At 47.9% G+C, this 24,252-nt stretch overlaps 2 protein-coding genes across 4 annotated transcripts in view; both read right to left on the bottom strand.

Annotated features, from left to right (window-relative positions):
* Nucleotides 1–10,510, bottom strand: part of LBP (lipopolysaccharide binding protein) — a 31,042-nt gene extending 20,532 nt beyond the window's left edge. Inside the window, exons 1-5 of the mRNA XM_023227981.3 lie at nucleotides 10,357–10,510; nucleotides 7,019–7,133; nucleotides 5,720–5,848; nucleotides 2,314–2,469; nucleotides 1,343–1,406 (exon numbers count right to left, since the gene is read on the bottom strand). Coding sequence (XP_023083749.1) covers nucleotides 1,343–1,406; nucleotides 2,314–2,469; nucleotides 5,720–5,848; nucleotides 7,019–7,133; nucleotides 10,357–10,480 — 588 coding nt within the window. The 5' untranslated portion in view covers nucleotides 10,481–10,510. The remainder of the gene's footprint in view (nucleotides 1–1,342; nucleotides 1,407–2,313; nucleotides 2,470–5,719; nucleotides 5,849–7,018; nucleotides 7,134–10,356) is intronic.
* An 8,994-nt stretch (nucleotides 10,511–19,504) lies between these two features.
* BPI (bactericidal permeability increasing protein) overlaps nucleotides 19,505–24,252 on the bottom strand; it is a 33,080-nt gene continuing 28,332 nt past the window's right edge. Inside the window, exons 13-15 of one of the 3 annotated variants that reach the window (XM_023227976.1) lie at nucleotides 22,532–22,595; nucleotides 21,345–21,421; nucleotides 19,505–19,865 (exon numbers count right to left, since the gene is read on the bottom strand). In XM_023227976.1, coding sequence (XP_023083744.1) covers nucleotides 19,734–19,865; nucleotides 21,345–21,421; nucleotides 22,532–22,595 — 273 coding nt within the window. In that variant the 3' untranslated portion in view covers nucleotides 19,505–19,733. The remainder of the gene's footprint in view (nucleotides 19,866–21,344; nucleotides 21,422–22,531; nucleotides 22,596–24,252) is intronic. The other 2 variants (XM_023227977.2, XM_023227978.1) reach the window with 2 other exon arrangements.

Below are 24,252 nucleotides of genomic sequence, written 5' to 3'. Positions count from 1 at the left end.
TATCCCCTGGCCATAGGCTCAAGAAATAGCAGCCATTTTTGTTATAAATCAGAATCTTTATACAATAATATATTCTGTACAGCATTAATTATATTCATTTATCAAAACAATAATTATCATGGTACGTGACTACTATGATAATTATAATTGTACTACATTACTATTGTTAGGCACAGCAATATGGCAACAGGGTGCCTGAGTAGGTTGGCGTATTTCTTAAGGTCACTTAATCCCAGGGACCCAGAACCAGGAAAGAAACAGCACAACTGGCCACATCCAAAGTGCAGGGTTTGCCTGCGGTTCCTGCTTCAACCACGAGGGGGCACTCAAAGCCAAACCAGAGGTTGGACCTACAGACTTGGGGGGTGGGGGGTGTGGGTGCGTGTGTGTGTGGTGTGTGTGTGGGGTGTGGTGTGTGGGGTATATGTGTAGGGTGTGTGTATGGGGGTGTTGTGTGGGGTGTGTGTGTAGGATGTGTGGAGTGTGTGTGGGTGGTGTGTGGGGGTGTGTGTGGGTGTATGTGTGGTGTGTGTGGTGTGTGTGGGGGTGTGGTGTGTGTGGGTGTATGTGTGGTGTGTGTGGTGTGTGTGGTGTGTGTGGGGGTGTGGTGTGTGGGGTGTGTGTGTAGAGTGTATGTATGGTGTGTGTGTAGTGGAAGGGGGAGTGTGTGGGGGGTGTGAGGTGTGTGTGTGTTTGTGTGTATTTTTCCTTTTCTTCCTTCATCACGTTCTCCTTTCCCAGTCATTGCTACAGATGCCCTTTGGCTAGTATCTCAGAAACGGGATTTTGGGATGAATGAGTGTTTAGAGGAACTGAAAGTTAACATCTTTTTGATTTAATTAAGATGACAAACTCCGAAGATTTCACATGTTCTTTTTTAACAAGCCAGTCTGACAGTGTTGCTGCCTCCCCATCCAGGGCTGGTGCTCACGAGTTTGCCCAGTTCCCACCTGGCCCACGCCCTCGCTGAGCTTTCCTGCCTGGTCTCCTGCAGGCACCTGAGGAATGGTTTCCTTTCGGACCTTGGTGGAATGCAGGGCAGTGTGGGACACTGAGCAAGGCTGAGTAGAGAGAGGGGCTGGAGACTCTGTTTAGCCCCTGCTGTTTAACTCTTGGCCAAGAAGTTAACCATTTTCTGCCCAACTGAATGGACTCGGAGCTTTGCCCCCAGCGTGCCCCACAACAGCTCCATGACCTGGGCAAATGATTTGTCCTCCCTTGGCCTTGGGCCCAAGTACATCCAAACCAGCCCCCATGGCCTGGTCCAGGGCCAGCGGTCAGTGAGGTCTTCCATTCAGCCCTCGCCAAGCTCGGGGGAGGCCAGAAGCTTGGACCTTCTTACCCTGCTCTTCAGTACTTTCTGGAACTTGGATTCGATCTGGTTGTGGAAGAGATTCAACAGCCACCTGCAGAGAGAAGCACAGCCTGCCACTGAACTTGGGGATGGCCCGGTTCCTGGGAAAGCTGGGCCCGGGTCCCTGGCCAGGCCAATCCACAAAGGGAGCCCTCTCCACCCCCTCCCGGCACCCTGCTGTGTCCCAGTACATCCAGCCTGATTCGGTGTGTCTGGCTTCCCAGCGCCTGTGGCACCCCATCGCATGATCACATTCAGTAGATTTGGGGAAGCGGCTTGAGAATCCACACTTTTCTCTTCTTTTTTGGGAGGGGGCGAGGGACAGGATCTCACTCTGTCACCCAGGCTGGAAGTGCAGTGGCACAATCTCAGCTCACTGCGACCTCTGTCGCCTGACCTCAAGCCATCCTCCCAACTCAGCCCCTGAAGTAGCTGAGACTACAGGCATGTGCCATCACGTCTGGCTCATGTTTGTATTTTTTGTGGATACAGGTTTTACCATGTTGCGCAGGCTGGTCTTGAATTCCTGAGCTCAAGTGATTTTCTGCCTTGGCCTCTCAAATTGCTAGGATTACAGGCATGAGCCACCACACCTGGTCACACTTTTCTAATCAAGGAAACAGAGACTAGAAGAGATGAAATGACTCATCCAAGGTCTTGTATGTTTTTCGCAAACTCTCCTTCAACCAAAGTTTCTGTGTTCCTCCAATAGCCAGATTTCATTCACCTGACAGGGGTCCCCTTGTCAGGTGAATGAAAGTTTATTTTTTTAATGACAATGATGCACCAATATTCCTGGCTTAAGTCTGTTCATCTCAACATCGTTCCCCAGAGAATGATCTTCAAGTGCCTGTGCAAGCCACTTGGATCATTACAATTATCAGAGGCCAGGCTGAGCACCAGATTGGCCAGGAGCTGCAACCAGGAGTCCAGCTGGCAGTGCCCCAATGGAGACCTACCCCAAGTCTCCCGACACGTCCACCTCCACGTCATCGATGTTGCTGCTGCAGCTGGAGGCAGTAACTGTGGGTCTCCCTGAGGACTCGCTGCCCAACAGAAGGTTGACTGAAATGCTGATGCCCTTGACACTCACATCAAAGGAGCCTTGTAGTTTCCTGGAGGAGGTAAGAGAAGCCATGATTGGTTCCTAGACCAGGGTCTGCCACCATTTGTGGGGAAAATAGAAGTCTCAGTTCTTACCTCCAAATTGATGGAACTGAGCAGAGATTTAAGAATAACAAATAAAGCCATAAAAGATCTAGAAGAAAACCCGGATCCAGTATTTACAGTCAGGGCTGGACAAAGGCCTTTCTAGGCAAGATCCAAGACTCATAAGCCATAAAGGAAATCCTTGATAACTTGTCGGCATAGAAAACTAAAACTTCAGTGGACCAAAAAAATGCCATATGTAAAGTAAAAAACAAAATTGCAGTACAAGACATCCAAAGAGCCAGTTTCCTTAATATATGAGCTAATTTCCTTAATATACAAAGAGCAAGCCAATACAAATTAACAAGGAAAGAAAAAACAACTCAAAAGAAAAAAAAAGATATGAACAGGAAATGCAGTATAAAATAAGCATATAAAAGTCATTAAAAATGAAAATAGCAATGACACCAGTTCTCACCTATCAGATTCAAAACAACTTTTGAAGTTTTAATACCCAATGCTATTGAATGTACGAGTAAACAGAAGTCCCAGACACTGTGGCTGGGAGAGCACATTGGCTCAAGCTTTCTGAAACACAAATCAGTGAGATCTCTCCTTGTTCTAAGACACATACTCTTTGGCCCAGTAATTTAACTTCTAAGCCTTTATCCCATGGCTCTTCCTGCCAAGATATATGTGAGGTGTGGGACAGCTCACTGAAGCATCATGGGCAGTAGAAAAAAAAAAAAGGAAGCAACTGACATGTCCACCAGCAGCGACAGGTTGAATAAGTTGTGGGCACCCATGTTATGCAGACTTTGAAAACAATGGGTCAAAATGTGGTCTATTCCAGGGGTCTCCAACCCCAATGGTGGTTGTCTGGAGCTGGGGGAAGGGAAATGGAGAATGATTGTTTAATGGGTAAGGAGTTTTCTCTTGGGATGATGAAAATGTTTTGGAGTTAGATAGGGGTGGATGTTGCACAATATTGTGAATGTATTAAATGCCACTGAAGGTATACTTTCAAATAATCAATTTTATGTTCTGTGAATTTCATATCAATTTTTAAAAGCACATTCAAAAAAGTGAAAAAACATGAGGTAGATCGTCATATGCCCATATAAAGAGATATTTAAGATATTTCACTGACAAAAGACAGGGTAGGAGAGTGTGGCCGGTTCCTTTCATGGAACTAGAAAGAATGTACGTGTGTAGGTGACATATAAACTGGACATCTTTCTAAAGCAATAGAATGTGAGCCACACATGTAATTTTCAATTTTCCAGAAGATACATTAAAAAGATAAAAAGAAAGAGCTGAGATTGGTTTTAGCAATACATAATATCATTTCAACATGTCATCAACATAAAAATTATTAATGAGATTTATTTATTTATTTTGAGACAAAGTCTCACTTTCTTGCCCAGACTGGAGTGCAGTGGCGTGATCTTGGCTCACCACAACTTCCGCCTCCCAGGCTAAAGCGATTCTCCTGCCTCATCCTCCCAAGTAGCTGAGATTACAGGTGTGTACAACTATGTCCAGCTAATTTTTGTATTTTTAGTAGAGATGGGGTTTCACCATGTTGACCAGGGTGGTCTTGAACTCCTGACCTCAAATGATCCACCTGCCTCAGCCTCCCAAAGTGCTGGGATTACAGGCATGAGCCACCATGCTTGGCCGGTTTCTTTTTGTTGTTGTTGTTCTTTTTTTAAATACTAAATCTTTAAATTCGGTGTTGCATACTTAGAGTAGATCTCAACTTTTACCAGACACTTTTCAAGTACTCAGTAAAGGCATGGCTGGTGGCTACTATTTTGGGCAGTGCAGGTCTGAAGTATAAATATGGCCATGTCAACCATCTTTGGGCTGTTCCTTCTGTTATGGGCTGCTCTGTGTCACCACCTGCCTCCCAAATTCAAATGTTGAAGCTCTGATCCCCAGTACCTGAGAATGTCACAGTATTTGCAGATAGGCCCCTTGAAGAGGTGATTACATTTAAATGAGGCCATTAGGGTGGGCCCTAATCCAATCTGCCTGGTGTATTTATAAAAAGAGATTAGGACATAGAGAGAAACGGGGTTTCTTTTCTTTTTCCTTTCCTTTTCTTTTTTTTTTTTAGAGATGAACTCTCACTCTGTCCCCCAGGCTGGAGTGCAGTGGAGTGATCTCAGCTCACTGCAACCTCTGCCTCCAGAGTTCAAAAGATTCTTCTGTCTCAGCCTCCTGAGTAATTGGGATTACAGGTACCTGCCACCACACCTGGCTAGTTTTTAAATTTTTAATTTATTTTTTATTTTTAGTAGAGACTGAGTTTCGCCATGTTGGCCAGGCTGATCTCGAACTCCTGACCTCAAGTGATCTTCCCGCCTCAGCCTTCCAAAGTGCTGGGATTACAAGGATGAACCAATGTGCATGGCCTCAGAAATGGGATTTCTTAAGCACAAAGGGAAGACCACGTGAGTACAATTGCCAAAGGGCAACCATCTGCAAACCAAGAAGAGTGGCCTCAGAAGAAACCAGGCCTGCCAAAACCTTGACCTTGGCCCCCAGCCTCCAGAACTGTGAGAAAACACATTTCTGCTTAAGCCACCCAGTCTATATTTGTTACGGCAGCCCTAGCACACGAATAACCCTTCCATTCAAGTGCCTCTGAGGTCAGAGATCTGTTCAAAGTGCCTGAGAGCCAGAGCCCCTGGAAGCAGCCTTTGGCCAATGAGAAGCAGGAGGAAGGGGTGACAGGGCGGGGCTGGAGTAACTCAGAGGTGTGTTCTCCGCTGTCCCCGAGTCCCCCAGCTAGACAGAGCTTCACTTGCCCACCAGGCTGACTTCCTTCCCTTCCCTTCCTCACTTCCCCACTCCCCTGTGGGTTTCCTCAGATCACTTCCAAGATAAAGTATTGCACTGGAATTCTTGCCCTAAGGTCTGTTTCCGTGGGAAATAAACCAAGGAGACATGATATTATCGCACTTAGCCCTCCCGTGACTCCATCAAGGAAGCAGGCCCGTCCCCTTTGGGAGAGGAGGAAGTAGAGACTCAGAGAAGGAAAGACATTCATTCAAGAGCCAGGACTCAATCCCCAGGCCACCTCTGGGCTTGGACTCCATCTGTCCACCACGTGGCCTTTCTGATGAGCTAGGAACACCTTGGACCTAAGAAGGATGGGGCGAAGGCCAAGGCCAAGAGCTCCAGGGCCTGGGAGCAGGGCCAACTTACAAGAATGACTTGCGCACCTTCCACCTGCCCTGGACCCGGATGAAGGAGTCGGAGATGCTGAGACTCAGGCCCTGGCCAGGGACAGGCCTCAGTGCAGAGTGACGCAGCTCACAGCTGTGGATGTTCAGGCTGAAGGGAGAGACACAGAAGGAGGTGTCAGTCCCGGGCCTGGACCCAGCCTCACCAGGGACCTTGCTCCCACCTTTGCAGGCCTCCCCTCTCCACAGTGGGGACTAGACCAGCAGGATCTGCTCCAGGTGAGCACCGGCTGTGTCCCAGGCAGCGACCATGTGTCCATGCTAAGCACATTACATTCTTCATGCCATCTGGGCCACACTGAGGGGATCAGGACTGTTCTTGTTTCCTTTCCACAGAAGGGGAAATAGAACCTCGAGGAAGGGATGCAATTACCCGCAGTTTTGCAGTCAGCATCAGAAACCATGAATCTAATGACCCCAGGTGGCATCCTCAGGAGGTCCGTAGACATATCTCTTTGGGTTTGCAGCTCCTGCTAACGCTCCCCTCTCCCAACACATCCAGGTAGGCGGGAAACAGATTCAGGGAATATGGTGGCAGCCTTAAGAGAAGACCCAAAAAGGGTCAGCAAGGTTGCCAACAGTGGGAAAAGAATGGTCAAGTTCTGTTTTATTTGCCTGGCACACAGTAGGTGCTCACAGATGTTTGCTGATGGACTGAATAAAAGAAGGCAGGAATGAAGGAAACACTCAGTAGCAGTGAGCGGGGAGGGGTACAATGTGCTACGGGCCTGATTGTGCTTTCTTCACTGTCCAGCCCTCGAAAAGCAGTTGATGCCATTTTAAAGTATCAGCTGCTCAAGTCTAGTGATCTTTTGAAGTCTTGGCTCAAATGCCATCTTCTCTGCGAAGCCTTCCCTGACTCCCCCAAGTACAAACTTCAGCTCTAGGTTACATTGGGCTACTAGATTTAAAGTGCAAGGTCTATCTTCTCTTCCAAACTATATCCAGTGGCCAGATTGGATCTTGGATTGGCACTCTGAAGGAGGAAGCAGATCAACCTCATTTTACAGGTAAGGAAACCGAGGCTCAGGTCACACAGCCAGATATTAAGGTCTTCCTTAATATTTGCTGCATGAATGAGTGGAGGAGCTCAATTCCTTCCCAGAATTTCCTTCTGAACTCTTCAGGGAACCGTCCCACTGTCTGCCCCAAAGAGGTCCCTCCGCAGCCCAATCCTGAGGGTCTCTCTTCCTCACTCTCCAATTCGCCCTCACAGCCAGCTCCAGCCACCTTGGAGCCCCAGCAGAAGGGAGAGCCCCACCTGCGGAACTCATAGCTCCCACGGCCGACGTGGGGGATCCTGACGTCCCCGGTGAAGTCAGGCAGCGTGATCCTGAGCAGCTCACTCTGCAGAGCCAATAGCCCCTCCTGGGCTGCTGTGGACAGGAAATAGCTGGGAGTCAGCTTGATCTGCCTGCCTCCTCCCCTGCTCTAAACCCTACGGTGGCTCCCACCTGCCCTGAAGAGAGCGGTCAACATCGTTATTAGCATTAAGTACACTGACAGGATATGAGCCCCTCTGCGTGCCAGGTAGCATGAGGGACATGCAGAGGCGTCCCTGCATTTCTGTGGCATTGTTAGGTTCATACCCATTTTACTGACAAGGAAATGGAATGCCTTTGCCAACAACTCCCTGAGGGCAAAAGTGCTGTGCACTTGGACAGGTGGTTTTCCTTCTTGTCCTCCATAGCATCTGGCCTGCATAGAAGAAATTGGAAGGATTTGGGGGCTAGAGAAAGGGGGCATCTTTCTAGCTGGGTGACTTTGACAAAGTCCCCAAACAACCTTCACTTTGTTCATCTGTCAAATAGCAATCACAACAATACATTTGCTGGGCGTGGTGGCTCACACCTGTAATCCCAGCACTTTGGGAGGCTGAGGCGGGGGGTATCACCTGAGGTCAGGAGTTTGAGACCAGCCCAGCCAATATGGTGAAACTCCATCTCTACTAAAAAATACAAAAATTAGCCTGGTGTGGTGGCACATGCCTGTAGTCCCAGCTACTCAGGAGGCTGAGGCAGGAGAATCGCTTGAACCCAGGAGGCAGAGATTGCAGTGAGCCGAGATCGCACCACTACACTCCAGCCTGGGTGACAGAGTGAGACTCCGTCTCAAACAAAACAAAACGAAACAAAACAAAACTTTCCTCATTGGGTTGGCATCGAATGCAAAGCAAGAAGACGGCTCGGAGGATAACAAGCATTCCTAACTTGTGCCTGGCATACAGCAGGCACTCAGTAAATGCCTGGAACAGCAAACAGGGTTTACATTATTAAAAGTATGGAAAGGGGCCGGGTGCGGTGGCTCACGTCTGTAATCCCAGGACTTTGGGAGGCTGAGGCAGGCAGATCATCGAGACCATCCTGGCCCACATGGTGAAACCCTGTCTCTATTAAAAATACAAAAGTTTGCTGGGTGTGGTGGCTCGTGCCTGTAATCCCAGCTACTCGGGAGGCTGAGACAGGAGAATCACTTGAACCAGGGAGTTGGAGGTTGCAGTGAGCTGAGATTGTGCCATTGCACTGCAGCCTGGTGACAGAGTGAGATCCCGTTTCAAAAAAATAAAAATAAAAATAAATAAATAAAAATAAAAAAGGAAAGGACTAAAATGCCCAACCTCAGAGGACTGGTTACATAAACATGGTGTGTGTGCACAGTGCAAAGGAATGAAAGACAAACTCTCCTGACTTACGGTTTCAATGCAAGTAGCAGTTACCAGGTCCCACTGTTCCGAGATCTGAGGGACCCAGGTTTCTGCCCCCAAGGCAGGCATGGGTACGCAGATGACCAGCGGCCTCCCCTTTCACCTCTTTCCAATTTGCTCTTCTCCCTCTAGCAAACGCACATGTTGGGGTCCCTCTGCCTGGAACACTACCCCTCGTCCCTGGGTAATTCCCACTGTCTTTCCCATTTTACTTTATCCTGGAATCCTTCCCTGATTTCCCTCTCCCTGCCTCGAGCCACTCTGGGCTCCCAACAACCCTACCTAAGGGAATGTTGTTATCTCATTTAATAGGTAAGGCAATTCAGGCTCTAGGAATGTGAGAAGACACGTGATCAGTGCCTGTCCATATCCTTGAGTCTTTCCAGTAAGTGACAGTTGACTCCCAGCTGCCAGTGTCTGCCTCCCTGAGACCTGTATGTCCTGAGGCTCTTTGTCCTGGAACTGCAGAAAGCAGGCACATGCAACAGGAAAGAAGTGCTGGGGCGCTGACAAACCCCAGCCCAGAAACCCTCAATTAATCACTGTGGCGTATAAATATCCCAGTTCCCTTGCCACCTGGATAGTCTGGAGGCTTTGTTTCAACATTTTAAAAGAAATATTCCTACTTTTGCTCATTCTTTGTTTTATTTTTATTTATTTATTTTTTTGAGACAGTCTCCCTCTGTTGCCCAGGCTGCAACGCAGTGGCATGATCTCGGCTCACCGCAACCTCTGCCTCCCAGGTTCAAGCGATTCTCCTGCCTCAGCCTCCCAAGTAGCTGGGATTACAGGTGCCTGCCACCATGACTGGCTAATTTTTGTATTTTTAGTAGAGGCGAGGTTTCACCATGTTGGCCAGGCTTGCCTTGAACTCCTGGCCTCAGGCTATCCACCCACCTCGGCCTCCCAAAGTGTTGGGATTACAGGTGTGAGCCACTGCGCCTGACCTGCCCATTCTTAAAATTGAGGAATAATACACATAAAGTACCTAACGGGCACAAATTTTAAAGGTATTGCTAAATAATTGTAATGTTTGTTTTGTTTATTTATTTATTTTTTGAGACAGAGTCTCGCTCTGTCGCCCAGGCTGGAGTGCAGTGGCACGATCTCAGTTGACTGCAAGCTCTGCCTCCTGGGTTCATGCCATTCTCCTGCCTCAGCCTCCCAAGTAGCTGGGACTACAGGTGCCTGCCACCACGCCTGACTAATTTATTTTTATTTTTATTTTTAGTAGAGACAGGGTTTCACTGTGTTAGTCAGGATGGTCTTGATCTCCTGACCTTGTGATCTGCCTGCCTTGGCTTCCCAAAGTGCTGGGATTACAGGTGTGAGCCACCGTGCCTGGCTTTTAATGTTTATACAGCCCTGTGATCACCACCTGGATCAAGATATGGCACCTTCTAGCACCCCGGCAGGCTCCCCTCCCTCATGCCCTTCAGGGTCTCTGCCTGCCTCTAGAGGTAACCACAATTCTGACTTCTAGTTCAGAGGCATGTGTTTCCAAACTTTACACAGAATTTTCCCAGCTGAGTGGTTCCCATTGTCAGAGGTGGTGGCTGGTTTAATCGCACACTCTCTCCTGGCTGCCCTCCCTTCCTCATCTTAGTACCGAGTCCCTACAGTGTTTCCTGGAATCATTTCCCAAATCAACCACTTGCACGCAAAGCTGTGTTCTGTTGGCTGGTGGTGGTCCTCATTACCACAAATAACGTGCCCAGGGCACTCAGCTGGTGGGTGGTGAGGCCAGAATCGGAGCCAGAGCTGCCTGACCCAAAAGGTGGCACTGCCCCAGGGAGAGGGTCTGGTCTGTGTCCCCACTCCCTGTCCCTACTGTACGCAGAGCAGCCTGGGGCCTGGGTTTGCCAAGTGCAGCCACAGCAGATGTGGCTTCTTACCATACTCCAGTCCCTTGTTGGTGATCCTGGCGACCAGGCCGGGGTTGGCACCCAGAGCCTCTGGGGTGGACGTGAGCAGCAATGCCAGCAGTATGGAGGGCAGGGCTCCAGCCAAGGCCCCCATCCTAGATTCCCAGTGCAGTGGGCTGGGACTGTCCCAGCTATGGATTGGGCCCAGGTCCCTTAAGAGGCCAAGGTCTGATGGTTGGGGGCAGTTCCTGAGGGTGGGTGGGCTCCTGGGAGCGGGAAGGGGAGGCACAGGGACTGGAACCTACTTGCGACATCACTGAAGTCATAAGGTCATACTTAGAAGCCAATTTTCACTGCCCAGATCAGTGGATGAGGAAGCCTGGCTTCTATGATCATCCCTGCCCACCCTCCCCACAGAAAGACTCACATTCATCACCATTCGTCTTGCCTCATCTCAGCCAGTCTCTTAAGAGCTCGGCTAGGAAGGCTTGGTTTTGCAGATGAGGAAACTGAGGCTCAAAGAAGCCACATAGTTCTCTCAAGATCTTACACCCAGCAGACGGCAGGGTTGAGAGTGAAGCCACGTCTGGCGCCATCCAAACTCTCTCTCTCTCTCTTTTTTTTTTAATATACCAGCTCTGTTTATTTAAAAAATAAATGTTTTCCCCCATGGGAAAACAGCCTCTCTCAAACCTTGCTGGTGGTAAAATTTTCTGGAAAGCAATTGGCAAATGTTTAAACAGCTACATGCCCTGTGACTCAGGAATTCAATTTCAGGGACTTGCCCCTAAGCACATAATTGCATCAGTGTGCCAGTAAATCACGGCTCTAAGATACCATTGCTACATGTGTGAAACAGGAGAAGTGAGACCCAACCTCATGTATCCAACAGAAGGTCATTGGTTAAATGAATTATGACACACACTTTAAAGTGAGGCTGCAGAAATAAAGGTATTTCTTGGCAAGGAAAGGGGTCTCATGAGGCATCCGTTTCCAATGGCACCATAGAGTAAGGTTCTATTTTGGGGGGTTCAAAATCGGCTTCCATACTCAACAATCTGGAAAATATTTAGAAAGGAGTCATGGGGCCTTGTCTCTGGTTAGGGGGTAGAATTATAAGTGTTAAAAAAAAAAGTTTTTGCTTGTTGATATGTAAATTATTTTCTTTTTTCATTTTTTGAGACAAAGTCTACTCTGTTGCTCAGGCAGAAGTGCAGTGGCACGATCATCGCTCACTGCAACCTCAACTTCCTGGGCTCAAGTGATCCTCCCACCACAGCCCCCTGAGTAGCTGGCACTACAGGCATGAGCCACCATGTCCAGCTAATTTTTTGTATTTTAGTAGAGATGAGGTCTTGCTATGTTGCCCAGGCTGGTGTCGAACTCCTGAGCTCAAGTGAGCCTCCTGCTTGGCCTTCCAAAATACTGGGATTATAGACTTGGGCCACCATGCCCAGCCTCTAAAATTTTTATTTTCTTGGGGGTATGGTCCCTGGCATATGTTTGTCATAAGTAAAGATAGTAAAATTTCATTCTGGAAAACAAAATTTATAGTACGGACTGTGCTTAGTTTTTAGAGTTTTGCCCCAGCCCTGCTTACATTTGGGAGTTCTGCTCTGCCCTCACCCCCAGGAAGCCTTCCCTGACCACTCCCATGCTTCTCTGGATTCTAGAAAGGGTCTCCCCTGAGGTCCCAGAACCCTTTGCGCTTTCCCCACCACAGCATTAACCACTCTGCCTTTTGGTAATTGTGGTCCTTTAAAAATATGCCCACGAATTGTTTGATACTCCTTCCATCAAAAGGTAGTGTTTCTGTCCCCTTCCCTTGAAATTGGGCAGGTCTCCATGATGGCCTCAACCAATCGAATGTGGTGGGATTAACAGTGTGAGTCCCAATAGGTCACAAACAGCACAGGCAGGAACTGAGGTTAAGATCAGGACGTCCCACATTAAACCCAGGGAACCCCACAGTCCAGGCCTCTCTGTTCCTCTCTACCGTGTTGCTCCTGTCACTGGGGCTGAGGTTTATTGGGGTCCTCTTCTGTCCCTTCCCCCAGCCCCCACCCCACCAGTCTGGTGGCTCCTTGCAGGCAGGGCTGAGTCTTCCATTTCCTGAGATCCTTGCAGCACCTGGCAGGAATTGAAAAGAAACTGATATTTATTGAGCACCTACTATGTGCAGGTGCTGTGCTGGTTAAGCTGCACGTCTCCTCTCATCCCTGCATCAGCAACCCCAGGTGCATATTTTAGTCTTGTCTTGAGATGAAGAAACTGAGGTTTGGCAGGGTGAAGTGATGTGGGCCGCAGTCACCCAGCAGGAATTTAAGTCCGGGTCTGCGGGATGCCATTCCAAAACGCTGGTCAGGGCAGGCTTCTCTTGGGAGGCAACAAGCTGAGCAGAGGCCTCAGGGTAAGGAGCCAGCCTTTGGGGGGCTTTGGAGCAGGGAAGGGCTCACAGGTGCATCCCCAGGGTGCCTAGGGGCTTTTGCTTCCTGGACCTCAGCCTGCCCAGGAGTGGAGGAGAGTGGGGGAGGACATTCTGGAGCATAAAGGATCTTATGGGGACATAGATGTTACTCTTTCTCTGGCCGCAGTTTAAGGATGTCCCTGGCTGGGGGTCATTTGCAGGGTTGGGAATTTCCCACAGCAGCAACCTTAGAGCTGCCAAGTGGCCCAGGCCCAGCCTCCACCCCTGCAGGTTCCCACTCCTGGCTAAGGTCCCTGCTGATGGCCCAGGACCCAGCAGAGGCCTCAGGGAGCAGCATGACCCCAGTGCTGGTCAGAACCCCTGGGCCTTTCTCCTACCAGGTTGTCCATTCACTTCCACAAAAGCAACAGCTGCTACCACTCTGGCCACCACTCAGTCTTATTGCAGTGAAATAGGGACTCTTTTCATAAGGATGTTGATTGTGTTCTTGTGCAGGAGAGGGCCCCCAGAAATGGCGGTGCGCCAAATGATGGGCAGGCAATCATAAAACTGTCCCTTTGACGTAAGTGGCTACGAATGGCGCGGAGAAGGAGAGGAGTTCCCTAACAGATAGTTGACGTCATCTGGAGCCAGCAAACCACAATTCCCTGGTAAGGTCTTAAGCATGAGCAGAACGGCAAATGGAGGAGTCTGCCTTGTATATGATCTTTCTCTTGCTGCGACAGACCAGTAAGGGAAAATCGCCCCAGTGAGCATGCGCACAACCTTTGTAAACACACTGCGCGTGCGGCCCCTCCCAAGGGCTGGCAGGCCACTGCGCACGCAGGGATGACGTAACAGCTCGCCCAAGGAAGGAACCCCAGAACCAAGCCAGTGTATAAAAACCCCGAGCCAAAGGCTGAGCGGAGCACTTGATCTCTCAGTTGTACTTTGCTTCTTTCAATAAACCTTTGCCTCTGCTTTAAAACTTGCCTCCATCTCTCAATTGAATTCTTTCCTCTGAGAAGACAAGGGCTGGCAGTGCTGCGGACCCGCCGCCGACACCGTTCTGACTAAAAAGTGTTACTGAAAAGATTTTGAAAAACCCAGAATTTGGAATCCGTAGTGTCTAGAATACTGAGCAGCAAATAGTTCATAATTGCCAAAGGAATAAACAAACCTTAACGTTTATCTTTACGGACTCTGAGGCCAGATGGCCAGGATTTGAATCCTGACTCCCCCACGGGGTGACTTTGGGCACTTTGTGACTCAGTTTCCTCATCTCTAGTTGGGTTCAGCCAGACGGTGGCATGGCAGGAGGCCAGATGTCAGGGCACTTTTCCCTGCTGTCTTCTCTTGATCACAAGTGTGGCAGTTGGCTGTGTCCTTCCTGATAAGCCCTTGTCCCTGGCTCCCAGTATCTCCCTGGGCTGGGATACCCAGATGATTTTCTTTGCTGCTTGAGCCTTAGGGATAACAGTCCCTGGTTGGTTTCCTCAAGCTTGTCCCCCAACTCTAGAAATAGCCACTTTATTCAAATCCCAAGAACCATTGCAGTTGGATTCTCTTTTCCTGCCTGAACACTGATGGACACACTTAGCAACAACTGTGCATTTCTTCTGCACTTACTCACCTTTTGTGCAAACGCCTGCCTCTTGCAGAGAGCTTTGAATCCTTTTCCAGAGTCTGCACGGGTTTTTGTCAAGGCCCTGCTGCTAATGGACTGGGGGACCTGGAACAAACTCCACCCCTCTCTGATCCTCACTTTCCCCCAAATGCAGATGAGGGCTGGGGACTAGGACAACTTTTCAGAAACAAAGACCTGCAGGCAAGTCCCCCAGGGATCTTGTTTAAATGCAAATCTTGATCCATCGTGTTCCTCTGGGGGCTAAGCCTCTGCATTTTAACAAGCTCCCTGGTGAGGGTGATGCTGCTGACCATGGATCATGCTTGAAGCTTTGAGAACAAGGGACTAAATGATCTCTGAGTTCCCTCCGAGCTCAGCAGTTCTCTAACTCTTCACTCTCCTTTTCGATAGTTTTCTATAACGGTGCCCACACTCCCGAGAACACTGACTCTTGAAAGAGAATGATGTTATGAATTCCTGCAGTTCTGAATCTCTGCAGGGTACTTTGGAGTTGGGAGTTTAATATTTATGACAGCCTCTCCCCAAGCCACATCACCTGCAGATCTGAATGTGTGCCTGTGTGCACACACGCACAGATACACACACATGAGCCCTGAGACATGCAGGCTTACAAAATAAAAGTAGTAATGTCAGTGACGATCCTTTGCGGCTTGAAGGTTGCATGTCTTGAGACACCAGGAGCCCCCTGGAGCAGGACTGGCCATGTGGATAAACAGCTCCTCACCCCAGAGAGCGCTTGCTTTTACAGATAGGGAAACTGAGACCTAGAGAGGGAGAACTGGCCCAGGTCACACTGTGAGCCTATTGCTGAACTGGGGAGGATACACCCAGACTTCTGGCCAGCCAGGAGCTCTGATTCTTGGGGTCAGGCCCATTCAGGCAGACAGCCCTGAAGCATACTTTGAGAATCACTGGCATAATGGTTTTGAGTTATGCAGATGTGGGTTGAAATCCCAGATCGTTTTAAAAATAAATACTTATTGGTCACCTACTATGTGGCAGGCGTTGGGAATACTACTGTAGCAAGCCAGATGGAGTTTTTTTTTTTTTTTTTTTTTGAGACAGAGTCTCACTGCATCACCCAGGCTGGATGGAGTGCAGTGGCATGATCTCAGCTCACTGCAACCTCTGCCTTCTGGGTTCAAGTGATGCTTGTGCCTCAGCCTCCCAAGAAGATGGGACTACAGGTGTCTGTCACCATGCCTGGCTAATTTTTGTTTTTTTAGTGGAGACAGGGTTTCGTCATGTTGCCCAGGCTGGTCTCGAACTCCTGGGCTCAAGTGATCTGCCTGCCTCAGACTTCCAAAGTGCTGGGATTACAGGTGTGAACCACTGCACTTGGTCAGATATAGCCTTTACAGTAAAGTAAGAACTGTGTTTATTCAAATTAGAGCAAACTTGGATTACTCTTGTCAACCCCTGTACCTCAGATTTGACATGTATTTGATTCTCATAACAACTTTATGAGGTAGGTACTATTATGATGTTCCCTTTATAGATGAGAAATAGAAAACCTGAGAATTAATTATACTGCCCAAAGCCACACAGTTGGCAAATAGCAGAGGTGGAATTTAAACCCAAGATATTTGGGATCATGGTTCATAGTCTTAACCACTGTGCCATGACCCTATCAATCATACCTCTGATTCTTCCCAATAACCTCATGCCAAAGAAGAGGGCAAGGTTTTAGCTCTCCTTTTCAAAGGAGGAAATAGAGGGCCAGAGAGGTTAAGGAACATTTGCAAAGTCACACAGCTCTTGGGGGGACTGGATTTATGTTTGAAACCACTGCCAGGTGACTCCAGAGCCCCGGCTCCAAACAGTTAGCTTAGCAGGCCACACAACTTTTCTAGAGACTCCTCATCTGAAAAAGGAGGGCAATATGTCTACCTTTAGCAGTTGTCATGAGGATTAAATAGGATAATAAGCCTGAAGAGGCAGACCCCGGGCCAGGGCTGCTTATGGCCGCGGGATATGGCAAAATGATGAAGACAGTGCTTAGTCTTCCTGTGCCCCTCCCCACCTTCTCTCCTTGCATAGGGTACTCCTCCCTCATGTTTATTTAATAAGTCAGCATTTCCAAAAGGAACCCCAAGAAGGCAATGCTTATCCCAGCAGGGAAGCTGCTCTGATGGTGAGCTTTTAGGTGGTTTAGAGTGTGCAATTCCTTTTTTTCCCTTCAATTGTTTTTTGCCACTTTGACATATATTTAATACACCATAAAATTAACCCATTTAAAGTGTACAATCCAGAATTTAATTTTAGAACATTTTCAACACCACCCAAAGAAACCTCGAACACACATTTGCAGCCGTTTGCAGCAGACGATGCTTAGCCTGAAGGGAGAAGCTGCTCAAATAGTGGTTCTATAGCCAACTTGGCAGAACCTTTGGAGTGTGTTGGCGAATGCTGCTCAAACCCTAACCCCCAAGCAACTGCCTTTTCTCAACCATTAGAGAGAAGTTCCCAGGCACAATGCACCAATCTTCAGGTCCAAGAAATATTTAGGTTGATGGAAAAGTAATTGTGTTTTTTTTGCCATTAAAAGTAATGGCCAAGACTGGATTCCGTGACTCACACCTGTAATCTCAGCACTTTGGGAGGCCAAGGAGGGTGGATCACTTGAGGTCAGGAGTTTAAGACTAGCCTGGCCAACATGGAGAAACCCTGTCTATATTTAAAAATATGTATATACAAAAAAATTAGCTGAGCATAGAGGCGTATGCCTGTAATCCCGGATACCTGGGAGGCTGAGGCAGGAGAATGGCTTGAATCTGGGAGGTGGAGGTTGCAGTGAGCCAAGATCACACCACTGCACTCCACCCTGGGTGACAGAGTGAGACTCTGTCTCAAAATAAATAAATAAATAAATAAATAAAAATGTAATTGAGGTTTTTGCATTAAAAGTAATGGCAAAAACCGCAATTACTTTTGCACCAATCTAATAATTGCATTTTTTTTTTTTTTTTTTTTTTTTTTTTTTCCTATGGAGCATGTAGCAGGGGTGTCTGTATGTTACAGAAAGTAGAAGGCAGGTGTAGAAGGGGGCTAACTCCAAAGAGAATGAGTGTGGGGGATGGCAGGTGTGTCTCCATACTTACCAGCAAGTCTCCCCAGCAGCCAGAGGGCTCTTTTACAAATGTGAATTGGATTGTGACATTCTTCTGCTCAAAACTCTCCAATGCCTTGCCTTCTCTTTTGGAACAAAACCTAGAGTCCTTAACAGTCCTCATGGCCTCCCAGTCTATCCCACACTGTGCTTCCCTTCTCTCTGTTCCTTCCACCCTTGCTAGCTGCTCTTCTCTTTCTATTCAGAGCCTCCACTAGCCCCTGGCTAGTGGAGAAAAAGATGCATCCTCCTGGTGGACAAATTAGAGAAAGACTTTTGTTTCCTCAACCTGGTACCTTTTTACAGTGTACAGCCTATGCCACAGAGCAAAGAAGTTCTGCTTTAAACATGCCAACTCCCCCCAAACAACAAGATTTTGACATCTGGGAGGAGCAAAAAGAGCGTGAGCTCTGACGTGTGGGCATAGATAAGGTGGCAATTCCAGTTCTGCCACCTGCTGGCTGTGTGATCAGGGAACGGTAACTCAATTTAAAACATTTGAACAGTTGGGCTCAGTGGCTCACCCCTGTAATCCCAGCACTTTGGGAGACCAAGGCAGGTAGATCAGTTGAGGTCAGGAGTTCGAGACCTGCCCGGCCAACATGATGAAACCCCATCTCTACTAAAAATACAAAAATTAGCCAGGCATGATGGCACATGCCTGTAGTCCCAGCTACTCACGAGGCTGAGGCAGGAGAATCGCTTGAACCTGGGAGACAGAGGTTGCAGTGAGTTGAGATCGCACCACTGCACTCGAGCCTGGGTGACAGAGCAAGACTCTGTCTCAAAAACAGCAGCCAAAAGTTTGAGCAGTTCCCATCTTGGGGAATGAAGAATGCTATCAGGATTAAATTAGATCATTCATGCCCTTTGCTTGACACCTGAGAGTGTTTGATCAATGGTCCTCTCTTCTTCTGTGGCCCTAGAGCCTTTACCTCCATTTAACAGAGAATCAGTGATGTCAGCAGAAGTGTGTACATTTTTCTTCATATAAAAAATAAATACCCTTTATCTGCTTTTGCTCGATACGAATGCTTCTCTTCAGTTTTACCATCACCAAACTGGTTGAAGCTTGAATAACAACACATTCCTAATTTGTGCCCATCTCTTGCACTCTTGTCCTTCTGATGCTTTCAGAAGTCACGATAAAACATTTTAAAAACTAAATTGGGTCATGTGGTCCCCCACTCTACCATCTGCATCAAATTCCTCCAGTGTGTTGTCACTCATCCTTTTGGTCTCAGAGCAAATGTCAGCAGCATAGAAAGGACTTCCAGGATTCCTCAATCAATTTGAAGTACAAGCCATAAAACCTCATCTAATGGGCCGAGATAGCCCCCTCTGATGTCCCATGGCAGGAAATGGCCCAAAGCCCCCAAGGAAACTCCCCAGAATTCCAAAGACAGTCTGAACTGGTGATCTGGCTTCCACACCAGGGCTGGGAGAGTCATGGGGAAGTGCTAATTGCACCCAAAGATGTGACTGAAGCAGAAAACCCTAACGGCCTCTGTCACCTGGCCTAGTGTTCTGCTTTTGGGGACAATGGCTGGGCAGGAGAACATGGATGAAGTGGGGGTCATCAACATAGAGCCCAAGTGTGGGGCAGGGAACGCGGGCTGTGCAGGTTAGCTGTTCAACAGTGACACTGTGTGGTGGTGACGGGAGCAACAGTCCTAGTGGACGGGTGACTACACAGGACAATGGGCTGTGCAGAATGACCGGTCAACAGCGACACCATGTGGTAATGGAAAGAACAACAGCATAGTGGACCGATCCACTCTCCAGACCCTCTCTGTGTGACATTAGGAATTTAGACTAAGAAAATCCCAAGGACAGTTGGAACAATGAGACTTTCTGTTAATGGAGGCTGTGGGGACTCAAGAGATTGATTACAGAAATAAAAAGAGATGGTTGTATCTGTGCTGTACATTGGCACTGCCAGCCACATTGCTTACAGCCAATGAATAATAAATAAATGAACATAAAACAAGAAACAATACCAGCACGCAGAATCCAAAGGGGGGGGAAAAAAAAACCAGAAAGTTTTTTCATGAAGCACAAATGGAAATTTCTTGGTTACAATTGAAACATGATTCCTGGAGGAAATATCTCTGCAAACTTAGCCCTTGAAAGAAGCTCATAATCCCTAAAATACACACCATGCACTTTTCCAACGAATAAAGTTTCCTCGTGTTTAGATCATTTCTGAATCTGAGTTGAAGAAGTTTGCAAGGGGCTCTTGGTTAAGATCTGGAGAGGATTCCCTGGGGAAAGCCTGTGCCCCACAGCCCATCAGGAACAGGTGCGGCTGACAGCCCCCGGTACTCCTGGCGCCTTCGTTTATAGATAACATCTGCACCGAACAGCAGAAAGTTCTAGGGAGAGATGAGAATGTTGTCACCACTTAAGATGCACCCCTTGTTTGTGAGTGTGCAGCTGCTGGAATTTTAAGAAGGACATTTTGGGAGCCTGCCTATTGGGAAGGAGAAAGGTAGGGCCAGTGGGGGTCACTCAGTGTCTCACTGCCTGGATCTACACATCAACAGCTGCCAACACCTGCGAATCTGTCAGCAGCTTCCCTGGAAGCTGCCTCCTTCTCAGACACAGAGACCCCCCAGGCTGTTTTAGAGGCCTTCATTTGTCATCCCTGCCTCATGGCAGCTCAAGGGAGTGCTTGTTACAATCAAGGCTGCAAAACCACTTCTCTCTGCTCCTTTGTGCCCTTCACTCAGGATTTTTAGAAATGAAGAAATTAAATTGTGTCATGGGTCATTTTTTTTTTTTTTAAAGCATGAACTTGGTAAAAGGTGGGGAACATGTGGTATGCGTTTCCTCTGCACTCTTGGCTATTTTTCTACAGTCTCTCAGCCCCATTAATTAGCTCCCTGGTCTAAAGAATTGAGGATTGATGGACTGGATATTGGGGGAAAGGGAGAGGGCGGGATCTGGGTGATGCGAGGCTACCCATGAGCACCACAAGTTATCAGGAAAGCCTTTGACCAAGGTAACAAATGCAACACTGGGAGATGGTTTCGCTACAGAGGTGACAGCTTTGTGGGGACATGCTGGGTTTAAGAGGCCTCAGGGTGGAGACATTGAGGGAGCCTGCAAATGCACAAGCTGAGAGTTTGGAAAAAATAAAAAGACTGGAAGCATGTCTGGGACACTGGGTGGCACACACGTGGCAGCTAAGCCTGAAGAGGTTGATGAGAGTGACAAAGGCCAGCCACTGGTGGGGGAAGAGAAGAGGCCTGGGGAGGGGTCCTGGAGACCTCCAGCTTGCAGAGAAGGGGTGGGAGAACAAGCAGAGGAGGTGGCAGGTGGACAACCAGGAGCTAGGGGAGTGCTGGAGACTAAGAGAAGAAAGCGTGCCCAGGAAAGGCATCATGTCAAATGCAGATGGAGATCAGCCTGGGTGAAAGCCACGAGCGAGCCTTCTGTGCTGTGTCTAAATCTGCCAGACATTGACCACATGTTATACCCAACAGTGCCTAGTATGATGCTGGGTGCAAAAGGCGTGTAACATATATGTGTTAAATATTTAAATGCACCTTATAGAAGAGATTCTTTGGCCAATAAATGTATTTCATTTTTGCTGAGTGTAGCGTGGGAACGATGCAGCAATGGTTCAAAGCCAGGAACCTGGCTTTGAATCTGGATTTCATTTAACACTGTGTGGCTTTTCTGAACCTTGGTCTTTCTTCTCTGTTTTTTAACAGCACCCACATCCCAGGGTTGTTGTAAGGGTAGAAGGCACTTGACACAGGGCTTGGCATGCAGGAAGCATTGCGGTCATGGGCTGCTGTTGGTCACTATCATTAGGGGAGATTTGTGGGAAAGACTCCGGGACTCACCTGGTGAGGCTGAAGCACCATGTTGTAGACCTGGACTCTGGCAGGCATAGGGAGAGGGTAGCCTTTCTGTAGTTTCTCTGTGACAGAGACCAACGGTGAGGACCAGCAGAAAAGAAAGAGAAGGGCAGGGGAGGAGGGAAGGCCAGAGAGCCTGGGTAGAAAGCCTCCCTGAACTGGCATGCCTGGCCCTAGGTAGGGACTGGCATGGGCGTACAAGCCTGAAAGGAAGGCTGCCTTGGAGTCTGTACTTCCCACCTGTTGTCCATCAGCCCCAAGTCTACCTCTAGGACCTGCGTGGACTCCGTCCCCATGATGGCCCTCCTGAGGGCGCAGCACCACCGGTGTACACTAAACCAAAAATCTGCTGCTTGCAATGGTGTGGACAGAGTGTGGTGTGTAATTAGGGGTATTTAATGCATGTGTGCATGAAACCCCTCAATGTTAAGGATAAAGCCAGAGGCGGACAGTGGCCAGGGCAAATGCCCCACATACCGCCACATTCTGACATGGAACTCTGGAGGAATCTAAATTAGAACGTGGCCTCCCAGGTCATCACAAAGCTACATTTGTCAAGGTAGGAGGACAGATCCCAGGACTGATGTATCATATTTCATATGATAATTTGTTGGATTAATCGGTAAGTTCTAAATATCCTAGTCACAGGTTGGTTATATGGGCCTCTATTTGCACTTTTGCCCCTTGCTCTCCAAGGTCAGAGGCAGGCCTGCCTGAAGTTTTTACCAGCGTGGTGATCTAAGCTCTGGGAGGGGTTATCAGGGCACCACCCATCCTTCTTCCAGAGTTGGAAAAAGACCATGGGCTTTATCTTCACAGCTGGGATCAAACTCATGCCCCACCCCTTGCCTGCTCTGTGACCTAAGTCACTAAATCATTCTGTTCTTCCACTTCCTCCCATAAAAGTTGGAGATGTTAATAATCCTTCATCTCATGGGGGTTTTGGAAGGACAAATTCATGCAATAATGAATCAACCCATGTGTAGTAAGTCAACCCATGTGAGTTCCCTTTTTGTTTCATCCGTTTCTGGGTCAGATGCCATTTGAGGTTCACTCGACATCACCACTGCCCAGCCCTCACACCTGGGGCCAGGTATTAGGTGGCTGTAGGTAATCAACCCCACCCTCTTCCCCCATGACTAAAAATGAATCGTTTCTTCAAAGTTCCTTACCGTTAACCCTGGGCAGCACAAACGTGGGTACAATGTAGTTCATGATAGCCTGCATCAATTCAACCTGGAAATCAGAGCAAGGATGGGAGGATGGTCCTGCATCACCAGGACCCTGCGGGACCAGCAGTCCTCATCACCCCACCTCTGTCACCCTCCTTTCCCCTAGCGCTGCTCAGCAACAGTTTTCCTGCACAGCTGGGAAAACTGCTGAGAGGTGGACGCAAGTGATGTGTGAACAGTTGGCAGCCCAGTCAAGGTCATGGAAGTGCTTTCTATTGCTCCGATGGTTCCAGATGTAAAGCATGTTCTCAACTGTAAGGTCCAAGGCCTTACAACTCATGACAACGATGAGGAAGGTCATCAGAGAGTATTTAAATGGGAAAAGCTCGGCTTAAAAAATGTGTCCTCTCAGAGACTGCAGTAAGAAGGCAAATCGAATCAACCTCTTTGAGGGCTATTTGGCGCAATGTTCATCAAAAGCCTGTGTATGCCTGGTTGGGCTCTGTGGTTCATGAATGCAACCCCAGTGCTTTGCGAGGCTGAGGCGAGAAGATCACTTGAGACCAGGAGGAGTTCAAGACCAACCTGGGCAACATAACAAGACCCCTGTGTGCCTTTTGGGCTAGCAAATGTTCCTCCAAGGGATTTATCCTCAGGAAATAACGTAGGGTGTAGGAAAAAATGTGGATGCAAGAATGTTGACCAAAGCAACAAATGTATCCAAAACAATAAATTAAAAGCAACCTCCATGTCCAACAATAGGGGAATCACTTGGTGGAAAATGGTAATACTTTAATAGAAGGAAATATTACGCAACTGTTAATAATGAGATTGCAGAAATGTAAGTATCAACACAGAGATAACCATGATATGTTTTTGAGTGAGGAAAACCAGGCTATAGAAATCACATCATTTCATTTTTTAATTAAATAGGCATAGCAAAAGGTCAGGAAGGATATACTCCAAATTATTATCTAAGTGATGAAAATATGCATGGTTTTTATTTTCTTTCTTTTCCAAATCTGTAGGTTCCGATTGCCCTATAGTGCATATGTTTTGCTTTAGCAATAATAAAAAAAATTAAAAATACTGTAAAACCCTCAAGATGCTTGCCTGTAGTTGTGACATTTACAACTTATAGATATATACATATTTGTTTCTGGAACAATTGAGTCTCCTTTCCTGGCCTGTTATTCCCTGGCCTCACACCAAATGCAGTGCCCTCCTTCCTATGAATCCTGGGAACTTTAAATTTCTATTTTCTACAGAAGTAGAAATTATTTATGGACTTAGTCAAGCCACCAAGAGAACCTTGGAACCACTAAGTCCATGAAAATACAGTGAGGTTGCATTTGGTCCTTCCATTTTGGAATCTCATTCGGTGGAAATGGCTGGCTGGATTTTTATCAGATTTGAAGGGGACACTGGGATGGTATGACTTTGGGGTTGGGGGGCTTACAAGGCACTCACTTGGTAGGGAACTTGGGGGCATCTCGGGAATTTAAGGAAATGTTCTCCAGAGCAGCAGAAACTGGGATTCAACCAGAGGCCACCAGGAGATTCAGGTCAATGTAGCAAGACCCTGGGCAGGATCAGCAGACTGCAGCTTCTGATGTTAGACACAGGGCAGGCACTCTGTGTGGCTGGTGTTGAACAACATGGGCGACTACTTACTGCTAACAGGGGCAACTCGTCATCAATGCCCCTCGTGAGGGCAGCAG

Source organism: Piliocolobus tephrosceles, chromosome 20, assembly GCF_002776525.5.
Source record: "Piliocolobus tephrosceles isolate RC106 chromosome 20, ASM277652v3, whole genome shotgun sequence".
Taxonomy (NCBI): Eukaryota; Metazoa; Chordata; class Mammalia; order Primates; family Cercopithecidae; genus Piliocolobus; species Piliocolobus tephrosceles.
This window is presented reverse-complemented; position numbering and strand designations above follow the sequence as displayed.